The sequence below is a fragment of the Leptosomus discolor genome, chromosome 1, assembly GCF_034619465.1.
Source record: "Leptosomus discolor isolate bLepDis1 chromosome 1, bLepDis1.hap2, whole genome shotgun sequence".
Taxonomy (NCBI): domain Eukaryota; kingdom Metazoa; phylum Chordata; class Aves; order Leptosomiformes; family Leptosomidae; genus Leptosomus; species Leptosomus discolor.
In genome coordinates this window covers 205,740,962-205,753,085 of record NC_141391.1, presented here as the reverse complement: position 1 = coordinate 205,753,085, position 12,124 = coordinate 205,740,962, and the positions used below count along the sequence as shown (strand labels likewise).

Genomic DNA, 12,124 nt, shown 5'->3' with positions numbered 1-12,124 from the left:
TGGTTTTGTTCACATAAACTGGCAATCAGACTTACCAACCCACAAATCTTTTTTCTACTTTTTTTTTTTTTTTTGGGGCTTCCTGTATTTTCATCCAGTTGATAACATTAGACGATAAGCACCCAAAATACAGGGCCTGAAAGAACACGGCCATCCCTCTGTCTTCACAGCATCATTTTTTCCTTTCTTCATGTAATCCAGATAACTAGGAAAAATGGCAATTCAGTAACACTTACTGTCTTTGCAGTTTGACATAGGATTTAGTCATCTTCTGCTGTTGCAGCATAACATCCTGTAAAACCCCATTCCTGCTGCTCAGTGCCCAGGCCCTCTCATCTGTAAACTTGCAACAAGCCCCCAGTTACTAGCAAGACTGCATCGCTCCAGCTTGTTTTTAATCAAAAATAGCTTCCCTACGTGTCTGTGATGGTATCCTTGCAATACAGAGCTACGTATCGAAGGGAATAGTATGGAGGCACAAACCATTATTGCTATGGAGTGGCCCAATAATTCTCATCATGAAGGCTGTGCAGTCACTGCTTCAATGGCTAGACTCCAAGGGATCTAAAACTGGGTTCACATAGAGTCATAGAATCACTTGGGTTGGAAAAAATCCCTAAGGTCATCGAGTCCAACCCATTAACCTAACGCTGCCAAGAGCGCCACTAAACGATGTCCCTAAGCGCCACATCTACACATCTTTTAAATACCTCCAGGGATGGTGACTCAACCACTTCCCTGGGCAGCCTGTTCCAATGCTTGACAATCTCCTCAGCACAGTCAGTTTGCTGCAATGGCATGCATTTCCCCATATGAGAGCAGAGCGACTCATCTACATTTTTAAGCAAATAGTGATTTGCAGAGGTCATACTTCATACTCTTTAGAAGGACCTGGAAACTATCTATTGTATGTCCTCCCCTGGCTTGACATGAACAAGAACATTTCATCTTCCTACCTCCCAACAAAGATTCCATCTCTAAGAATATCAGCTGAACTGGGGATAAAATGGCTTTGAACTCATTTACGTGATTTTTTAATTGATCTGTGATTATCCACGTGTAAAAAGTCTGGCTTTTTACCTTGCTCAAAATAATCCATAAACAACTATCAGCTCTTTTAGGGACAAAAGCACAGCCATGAAAGGACAAAAAGTGATACAAAAGTACAAGAGGCAGTATCAGAAAAGCCTTGCCAGTGGCCTGATGCAACGATACACGTAACTAAATTAAACTAACAAGGCATCTTACAACTCTCATCATCGGCATTGGAAATTTGACGAGTTTAAGTGGTCACGTAGAGAGTGACATAAAAAACTCTTATCCTAACCATTAGAGAGGAGAAGGCAAGCTTTGTCCATAGAGGAGCTTGCAGTTGGTCCTGCCTCTGCCCTTCTCACTCTGCCATCCCATGGTACAATTCCCAGCTGATGCTCTGTGGCCCAACTGCAGGGAGAGGTTAGCAGAGCTCATGGCCTCTTTCAGATTTCTTATAGCTTGTTACTCCTAGCTTGGGGAAAAAACTCTCCTGAAAATGAAATGCTCTTTTTTTTTTTTTTTTTTTTTCATTTTGACACCATGAGGTAACTGTCACTGTCTAACTGACACTTAATGAACATGACCACAAAGCATGTTACAATCTTTTGAGCTACAGCAACATATATGCAACCCAGAATTTTAGACATCTGGATTTTCTAACAACATATAGTTTGTGTTTACTCATTAGGAGCTGAATGTTACAGCGTGACATTCTTTTATTTGTGCACTCACTTCCAGCTCATCACACAGTTTTTAGAGAAAATTGTCTCATCATCCAAAAGACATCAGACACCACAACAGCCCCGACAGCAAGTGTAGTCCCAGGGTCACTTCTGCACCTTTAGTGCCCAGTGGCCTCCAGTATGAAAAGATTTTGCTAAAGAAAGGCTAAACTAATTCTTTAGATTCTACCCTAAGCAGGATGGGAATATTTATTCATGAGCTTTGTAAATGAGGATGTGTTCAAACGAAGTTGTATCTTTTTGCTTAAGATCCTGCTGAGACCTTAAGTGAGAACCACCAACACTCAGTGCCTGCCACAAACAACTTAGGAGCATTTCATATACAGTCAAAATGCTCTGAATTCCTCACTTATTAAATACATTTTATATATTATCTATATACCTTTAATAATGACAGCTATTTAATGACCAGACAGGATGTGATGCCTACTGTTAACGCCCGTTTTAGCTGTGATAATTAGTAATTTTAATATTTAAGTTTAATTAAGTGTGTAATATCCATCTCCTAAATTATTCAGTCTCTGCAGAATGTTTTTCATTAATACTACACATTCTATTAACATATTTATGAACACCTTTTATGACTTAATGTGGCTTAATTCTATTAATAAAAACTAATTTTAAAGTCATTATCTTTTTTTAATTATACAGTAACTTGCAATGTAGATTTTCCAGCTCCAACATGGCTCTGGAAGAGAACTGCTGAGGTTTCGGCAGCTTTTACTCTACTGCCTGACCACACAGAAAAAAATAACCTTCTTTACCAAAGGGATGAGGTTCTTTTGCCTGAGTGGCTCTGATCCGGTAGATATGTGAGATGCTCAGCACTTCAAAAAGGGTACCAAACTGCCTGAAGGATCTAGTGAATGATAAAGCGTGGTTAGAGCAACATCACTCAAGACTAGCATTTAGGCCCACCGTAGACTTAACACTGACACAGCAGTAAAGAGCTTTCTGTGGAGGATAAAAGCATTGTACAGACTGCAACTCTTCATTTCAGCTGTTCACAGTATTAGTGAGTAATCCTGTAACATTTCTGCAGATACTTCAACTTGGTTCAAGGAAAAATCAAGTTTACCAAGTTCACTCAGCTTAGTGATCATGTCCATTGACTTAAATATTTAATGGATACGATAGTTTACTAGATCCATATCTATTGAACAAGCTAAAATGGGCCTTCCAATGAGTGATAAACTGTGTAATCATAATTATCTGGCCTTCAGATTCACAGCCAGGAGGCTATTACAGTGAATTAGTAGACTATTTTTTAAATTAATGTACCTGTTTCAGGTCTAAAATATAACCTGTTCGTAAGTGTGGCTTTTGATTATTTTTTCCCTCCCCGATTCTGCACTTTAGGTAGATTTTTTTATGCATAGAAAAAATACCTTTTTTTGTCCTTGCTATTATAAGGGCAGTGTTAAAATTATCTCAGTCCTTACCACATGTAAGGTGTGACTGATGTTGTTGGAAAGAGCCAAATGATGCAGACCTGAGGCATTATTACAAAATCAGAATTAATTACTTATGGATGTGATTTACATTTCAGTGGTGAACAATGGCAGGGTAACCAGGAGAGGGCTAAAGCAGCACCTGGAGACAACCCAGTCCACCTGCTCTCCAGGGCAGAAACTCTGAGTGCTTCTGAATTCATTAGTTATCTCCTGTAGTAGTCTGAAAGGTCTCAGGCTACTTACTTGCAAGGACCTGATGTGGGGCGATGGATGTAGATTCCTGTGTCCATCCACTCAGCTTTGATCCATAGCCTCCAAAGGGCTTCCCAGAAGGAGCTCCCCAGCATTGGTTGTGTGCACATTCAACAGAAGAGCAGATATCTTTCCAGAGGTCTTCTGAGACACCTCTCTCTCTGAGTCTGTCAGGCAATTAAATTATCATCTCAAGTGATTAGGACAGTAAAATACCGGTGAAGCAGTGCATAATTAAACTAACTTAGGGAAAGGGATTTACTGAGGATGCACTGCATGTAGTGTAGGATCAGAGACAGGGCAGAATAAGAACAGGGACTCTCCAAGTCAGATCAATCACTTCCTATGTTTCTTTGTTAACCATATTTAAAGAATATGTTACATAAAAAAATTGAAAAGTCCTTTCATCCATAGCGCTTTCTACAGATTAAAGCTACCACAAATCAATGTGTGTCTTGTTTCAAGAAAACATTCAGCATTTTTCTGAAGTGATTTTTTAGGTTTTTTCCTTGCAATATGCAGTTTTGCCCTCTCTGCCCCAAGTTTAAATTTGCCTTTCTCTTTGTTCCCTTAGCTCCAAAAACAAGCAATATCATCTCCTGAGCTTCTGCAGATTTAGTCTTCCAAGCATAACTAACAATCTGCTTTTCTGAAGCGTGTTTCAGTAATTCTCAAATTAGATCTCTGAACATGAAAGCAGTGTTTCTAACAAACCTCCATGCAGAGTACAGAAATGGTGATGAAAGTGAATTTTACCTGAGATGAGACTGTTCAAACTCTCATCAGATGGCCTTTGCAAGGACTCTATGAACACCATCTCGGCTGTAAAAATATTTGGGGCATCTTCGATTTAATATCTAGGTAAACGTAAACAATGGAAGGTGGATATAATGAACCCAAAGGAACTAAACTGTTGCTCGTCAGTAATGATTAGCAACATGAAAAGAAGTAGGACATCAGAGTGTCAGTGGCATTGGGAACTGAATAAAGCATGAGTAGAGCTGTGCTTCCTGATGTTGTAATAGGTTAATGACTGAATTCTCTGAATTTTCTAGATGTAAAATTAAATATTTGAAGTTCATGGAGGAGATAAAAGTATTCCTCACTTACCCTACATTTACAGTCACATCTTTTCTGTTCTTGTGGACATCTGCGATAGCTCCCAGCAGTAGCAGAGCCCCTTCTTCCAATATTAGAGCAGAGACAAAAATGAAAATGCAAAACAACTTTGGTGACAGAGAGACTAGGCCTGGCATTGTTTCATACTCCAAGCGCCAGTCTTAACAAGTCATTCTGCTTTTCTGAAAATGCAGAGCACAAAATTCAGAAGTAAAAGGTGCAGGGACTTAGATGCTTGTTTGTTTTCCTGTAATCTTCCATGACTTTGTTAGCTCACTCTGGTTACCCTGACCAACCATCCTCAATCTCTGCAAAAACAAATGTGCAAAGCCAAAAAAACCCAAATTACTAGAAAGCAGAAAAATTCCACTCTTCAGCAAGGTTATATTTACAAGCTACTATAAACATTCAGAATCACCATGACATTACTGAGTACAAGCTGGCAAGCAGTGTAATGAACGAGTGTACGTTAAGGTAGCAACAAATTAGGTTAGGTTTTCATTGCATCAGAAACAAGGCTTCACAGTACCGAACAGGTCACTTAACTGCATGTGTAGGAAAGGAAAAGTATTCCATATGCCAAAATAACTGAGTATAACCTAGCTTTATTTTTGAAAATACTGCACATAGAATCAACATTTTGCATCCATAACACACTGCCATCATAGCTTAAAAAGAAAAAAAAGAGTAAGAGCAGTGCTAATGATGAAAAGGCTGTCCCAGCTGAATGAGCCCATGGTGACTGACCAAACAACAAACAATATCACAGCTGAAGGTGCCTGAATCCATTGATGTTTATTTCCAGAGCTATTGGTGTTGAGGGATCTGAACATGGATAAGTGCAGTGGAAGGGGAGCCAAGCAAAGTGTAATTTTAAGCAAGTAAAGTGTAATTTGTGAGAAAACATTTGCATAGCATTATTGAATAATTAACAAGAAGTGCAAGTTTATAGACAGAAGGATAGGGAGCCTGTTAAGGTGAAGGCACAGCCTATTGCCACTGACTTTCAGGGAGAGGCTGGGGGAAAGGGTGGCATATCGTGTCACATTTGCACGAGGCTGACAGCCGGACAGAAAGCACCAAGAGCTTTTCTAACCATCAAAACCTAAGAGAATCGTTTATTTCAGAAGACAAAGTGTGCTGCATGTCTGGGTTGTAGAAGCTCCAGGATGAAAGATTAAAGATTCTTTAAATATTCTGAAATATCCCTCCTTAGAGAGCGTTACAGACAAGCTGCAGGAGACCAATGCAATCAGCAACATCACAGACATGTCAAGCTATAATGAGAAAGAGCCAAATGCATTCCTGGTGTAACACTGCCAACATTAGTGGATACTCACCAGGGGATAATTTGTCCCATTTTCATTATTAGCAGCATCTGTAAGAACTGTTTGCCACCTTCTGGCAATACATAATTTCAGACAAAAAGTGAGGGGGAAAAAAAGCACCATATTTTTTATTTAACCAAAAACTTTTTGATTCCCTAGGAAAATAATTCTGGAAAGATATGAAAACAGCTGCTTAGACATTTCAGGAAATGTTTCCCTCAGACTATTGAAAGTGTTCAAAGCTTTAATATATTGTTCATTATTCACATAATTTGGAAATTAAAAAGATATTGATATTCTATTATTGTACTTAAGTAATAAAATGTGATGTCCTTTTTACTCTTAACATTACTATTAAATATCAAATAAATTAATATTAGTACTTCATGGTTAATTGTATCTGATGAAAAATCTCACAGTCTTGATAAACTACCAAGCAATTCTTTAAAATATTTTTATGGAAAAGTAGAATCTAGTCACAAATCCAAGGTCTAACCTCTCTTGACCTGAGATCTTGGCAGAGCAGGTAAGCACAGCAAGACTAGAGTTGACAAAATCTTAGAAGGGCAACCTGTATAGAAAACATATCTACTGCAGGAAATTAGATAAACTTATCAGTAGGCTGAGCTCTTTCTTTTGGCTAAGGAGCTAGGCAATGCTCAGAAAGTAAAACAGGCAGACGTCTCTTCTACATTAGCAGTAAAGCCAGGTTTCTTTTGCTAGTGGTTCAGACTTGAGCCATCAGCAAACACTGGATCCAGGCAGAAGCCTAGGCTTTAGTTAAGAGAGGAGAGAGTAGACACATGACAGTAGAACCCTCATTTCCACTCCATTAAATGTGTGTAAACTGATGTAGCAAAGCAAACAATTCATGTATATGGCAGTTCTACCTCAAACAAAAAAGCGTTTAGACAGAAAACTTCTGCTCCTGATGTTTTCCCCTTGTCACTCTTCCTCCAAAATGGCTGTGTTCACCTCCTACTTGTCCTCCTACACACTCAAGATCTTGTGTCTGTGGTGTCTCTTACTCAGTTAGCAGTTTACTCCTTGCCTGGGAGTTATGCGAAGCAGGTTGTAGGTGAGTCATTCTTACACATCCCATGGAGAAGTGCCACCAACCTGCATGACAGTAGCTTGTGGAAGCTAAAGCCACCCAGAAAACACGTACTAAATTATACCAAATCAAATGCCATCACAGCGCTGCTCCCAGCTCATTTATCTTGCCTAAATTAGTAGGTCAAGGGGGATTTTCTCCTTTCAAAGAAGGGAAGAATGCATCTATTAGCCTTCAGTGAGATGTATACCTTTGAAAAACAATTTCTTCCACAGCAAGGATGATATCACAGAATCACAGAATCACAGTGACAAAGTCAGAAACAAGTTTAAAACTACATCATCCCTAAATCATTCCAGTGGTTTCAACCAAATGTGATATCCTTACACTTCACTTGTAAGTTTTTTGGGAGTTAGTAGTCCATGCTCTCTTAAACAAATACTGTCTTCAGTTCCTCCCAGAGCTGAAGGCAGAAAAAAGTAAATTCGTTCCTTTGTCTCTGTTTTAGTGTGTTAGTGTGTTTGCAAAATATTTTGAGATACTTTGGAATAACAGACAGTAAAAGTAGGTTATGTTCACAATTAACACACAGGGGTTTTATAAAGCTTTAAAGCCACAGAAAAAAATTTATTCAGAAATATTACAACTCTGACCAAAGTGCAGCTATAACCTCAGAATAAGCATAAAGAGAAATCACTAGTTTAGTTGCTCTACAGAATAAAATTTTACATTTTTCTCCTGTTTATATTTGTTATGGAAAGGCAATCATTTTAGTGCTGGTTGAACAAGTCCAAATGAACCCTTATGGCTTGAACACAGCTCTTTCTTTAAAAGGTTTTTCTTTTGAGCAACAAATTACCTAGATTACTGCACTTTGCTCTACTTCGATATTTTCCCATAATGTTCAAACGCTAGAGGAAAGTGGGTTACAATACCTTCACATCAGTATTCTCCTCACTAGCCGGTGACATATTGCAGCAATGGCTTGTTGACATTAATGTCTACCAGGCTGAGGATGACTTTCTACATAATTTCATTTCATTTGAAAGAAAAAGCAGGTTGAGTTTTGGTTGTCTCAGACTGATGGTACTTAAACCTTATAGAAAGTCATTTTGTCAAGTTCTTACTTGCAAGTACTATATTGCCACAGAATATGAACGATGGTTTTATTTCAGCAGCTTTTTCCCCCAGCCACAGGAAATACAGCCCGTATAGGTAACGCACCAGCAAGAAGTACAGGCACAGTAGTATAAACAAACCACAGCCAGTGGCCCATCTGGGGTTTTACCACAGCCAAACTTCCCTTTAAGCTGTGGCTACAAGTCTTCTTGCTTAGTTGACCAAATTGTCTTTTTCTTAGTGTTGACGAGGGGAGAGGCAGAAATCCAGTAACATATAAAATATTGCATGCCCTAGCTTTTAGATACCTATATTTATATATCATTACATGCAATAAATATGTTGATTCAATTTTCTTGGAGCTGGTTCTAAAGCTCTATGATTTCTCACTGCAACATTTGATGTTTTTTCCCTCCCCTCCAAACAAGAAAATAGAAAAAAAATGAAAATTTTCTGGGGGGACAGTGCATAAATAAATCAGTTCTCTCGTCTCTAGGGAATAAAACAGCAGGCCACTCACCCCCAGGTCTCCTCCCCTGACTGTCCCACAAATAACTGGTACAATATTGCCCTTTGTGCCTCAGAGAAGCCATGAAAGGTGTTTTCCACCCTGGTTTTGAATGGTGGCCATTTCGCTTGTCTTCCTGGAGGAGAAACAGGTGATTTGAGCATAGTGGCACATTTTGCACAGAGGCACTCTTGTTACCTGAAAGCATCTCGCTACTTCAGGCAATTTGATGTTTGTACTGTTATGCAGCTGGTACTTCCCAAAGTAACAAGCCATTTCTGTAACTTCAGATGCTCTCAGAGACTTGCACGATATCTAGTAATGGCCCACTGCTCTTCACGGCCACTCAGTGAAAACAATATCTCATGGACAACTGGGAAAGAAGACTGTAGTTAGGTCAAATATGTTGGTCAGGCCAATGCTCAACGCCACCTCTACCTTGGGGAGATGTGACAACGACATAAAAAACCCACAAACTTAATTTTCTAAGGCCCCAGGTGTCTTGTTTAGTGCGAGCTCAGGTATCTCACTGGTGCACATATGCAGCTTCACGCTGCTCAGCAAAGCCCCAGGATAGTTTTAGAGAACAAGGCAGAGTTGGACCCTATGCATGGTCCCTGATTCAAGTATTAACCAAGATGGGATCCCCTGGATTTCAGATCTAAAAAGAGCAGGGGTAGGATCTGCGCCTCCCCCATCAGGCACAGCCTGTGGTCCTCTACTGGGGGAGTTGGCTCTGAGGAGCAGAAGAATCAGCCCATGAAAGTAGATGCTTTTTGTAGGCAAGCTCCTAACAGCTGATCACTCTACATGCGTGAGCCTTCCTTTTACTTTTTCTTGCTCAAGTGCCAAGCAGGGAGCAGATGGTACATTACTCAGCCTTAACTGGAGGGTAAGAAAGTGTGATTTTTTTAAAAAAAAAAATCAGTTGAGACCCTCAGCCCATTTAGATTCCCAGCTCAAAGTTTATTTGTCTTACACAGAACTTGTACTTTCTACACCTCTCAAATGCTAATCCTCTCCACACATATGCTCATTATGCAAAAGCATATGACAAACACCATCTGGGAAAATAAATAGCTCCTCAGCTAACTGCACTGCTCCCTCCCCTTACATCACCCACCTCACTATTGTCTCTCCTATTTTTATCTGCAAGACAGCAATCACTCAATCAAGCTATTAACTTAAAAGTGCCATCTCAGTCAAGCAAGCTGCAGATCCCAGCCTGGGCAGTCAAACCCGTTCCTTTTTTCAAGATGTTGTGCATCTTCATGATAATTTGAAGGCAGCCATAGCACTGAGAAAAATAAGTGTATCTTTTAAAGGGCAGTTGATATCACTGAGAGATACTAGTCATGACCCTCAGAAGTCCATGCTTGTTTTTCAGCTAGAAGGTTATATTTTCTCCTCCATGAAATATGCAGCTCTTGCCACAAGTTCCACCTTGTTTCCATGGATTCCTGAGATAGTCCTTCATCTCTGACAGATTATTGCTCATACTGTTCAGAGCCAGGCAATGGTGCTAAATAGGGAATGACATTAGCCAAGTTCAGTGATTTCTCTAACCTCTGTGTGGATGGATAAGAATAGGAGTCGTGCTGTCATTAGTCATGATGGATTCATTGTCTGACAGAATGTTAATCAAAAGAAATGAGGATCGTGTATGTAAGAGAAAGACATCTCAGAATATTCTGGTTTGTACCAACGGATTAGGAAAATCATCATGATTCAGCAAAGGAGATGTCTATTTAGCTAATTTAAACAGGATCTGCACAATCTAACCATATTGTGTTGAGGCTAAGTAACCAGGAGAAATTCAAAATGCACAGCAGAGACTCAGCGGCTGATGCTGTGATATAAAGGCAAAGCTTTGTAAGTACCCTGTAAGAATTGTGGGGCCATAAACACTGCAATATTATATCTGTTTAGAAAAAATATGAGACAGAATTCAATGATGACCTTATCTGAGCTACAAATTCTTGTCAATTATTATATGCTTGTAGGGACATGTTTAATAGATGGCAGAAAGTCCTTCTCATTTGTCCTCAGAGACAGCACTGATATTGCCCAGCTAAGAAATGCATTATACGGCTACAAAAGAGGCAATTTGATTTCATGAGCACGTGCCTTTATTATTTTAAGAATAATTTAACTTAGGCGGGGGAAAGCAGAATCTGTATGACAAAAGACCAAGTTTTCCAACATTTGCAGTTACCAGCCCTGTAGTTCTTGCTTTTCCTGGACTCTTTTTCTTTTTTTTTGGCAGGGAGGGGGAGGTTATTTTTGTTTTCCTCCCCATTGACTCCCCTGGGAGTTTCGCCTCACCTAAGGCAGAGGAGTTTGTCTTATATTCCTAAGACGTGCGAGTTTTAGCCTGGTACATGGTTTGGGTGTTGATGTTGCTCAGAATGCATATGCCTATGCAATACTCGCTCTGTGCTGCTGAACGTGCCCTTAACTCCCTTCTCTTTGTTGTTACAACAGACGAACCAAACTCCTGGAGTGCTCCCTCTGCCACCTCCCCAGGTCTGCCGGAAGTAGCTCTTTCCCTCGATGACATAATCTCACCATTATCTTCATCACACATAGCCCCACCCTCTGACCCTTCTCACCAGATAAGCCCAGAGCCAACATGGGATATCAAGAGGGAACACGATGTAAGGAAACCAAAGGAGCTTTCAGTGAACAGTCACAAAAAGAAAAGGTTAGGAGAACAAAGAGAAAGGTCAGCAAGTCCTAAAAAGGTAGACAGGTCAAAGCATGAAGAGGCTTCTTGGAAAGGATATTCAGAAAGCAAAAATAAGATCACTGATGGTGGCAGGCCCACCTCAGAAAGCAAAGTGGTGGGACACAGCATTATGATGGAGGCTGGCGCAAGAGAGCACCTGTGTGCTGGGACCAGTGATGAACAGTTTGGGAGGCTGAGGAAGCCAGAAAGCAAGAGAGGAGGATCTCTTAGCAAAAAAGAAGATCACAAATCCACAAACACCAGTGAGAAGAAGTCAGCTGCAGCATCTGACCATGTCAAGCTTGATACAGGTGCTACCAAGACGTACAGTAGCAACCGCTGCAGCTCACCTGGAATTGATATGGACCACAGCCAGAGGGACGCTGATGGGAAACCCAGCGAGTTCCCCAGGAAGGGACATCTCCACTCCATTAGCACTCGCAGCACCAACACCACAGTTCGAAAGGCAACGGTCTCCCCAGGGCCGTGGAAAATCCCTGGCTCAGATAAGCTACCTAGCGTTCTGAAGTCTGGTACTTCTGCCATGAGCAGATAAGCAAGGGACTGTTGCCCTCTAACTGTCTCAAATTGACGCAGAACATTCTTCTTAGTTTTTGTCTCACATTGGTTTGTTTTAATTTATTTTAACTATCACACATATACACAAAGCATTGAGGAATGAAAACATTAGTGTGTAATTCCATGACAATGTGCACAGTATCTAAGAAGTTCGGAAGCATATAGTCAACACAGAGATTTAAAATCGACCCTAAAGTCCCAGTTC

At 40.2% G+C, this 12,124-nt stretch overlaps 1 protein-coding gene across 4 annotated transcripts in view; it reads left to right on the top strand.

The window, feature by feature from the left end:
- MAGI2 (membrane associated guanylate kinase, WW and PDZ domain containing 2) overlaps positions 1 to 11,896 on the top strand; it is a 764,770-nt gene extending 752,874 nt beyond the window's left edge. For all 4 annotated transcript variants that reach the window (XM_086474407.1, XM_086474391.1, XM_086474398.1 and 1 more), the window contains one exon: positions 11,097 to 11,896. In XM_086474407.1, the coding sequence (XP_086330533.1) occupies positions 11,097 to 11,896 (800 nt within the window). The remainder of the gene's footprint in view (positions 1 to 11,096) is intronic.
- The last annotated feature ends 228 nt before the right edge of the window (positions 11,897 to 12,124 follow it).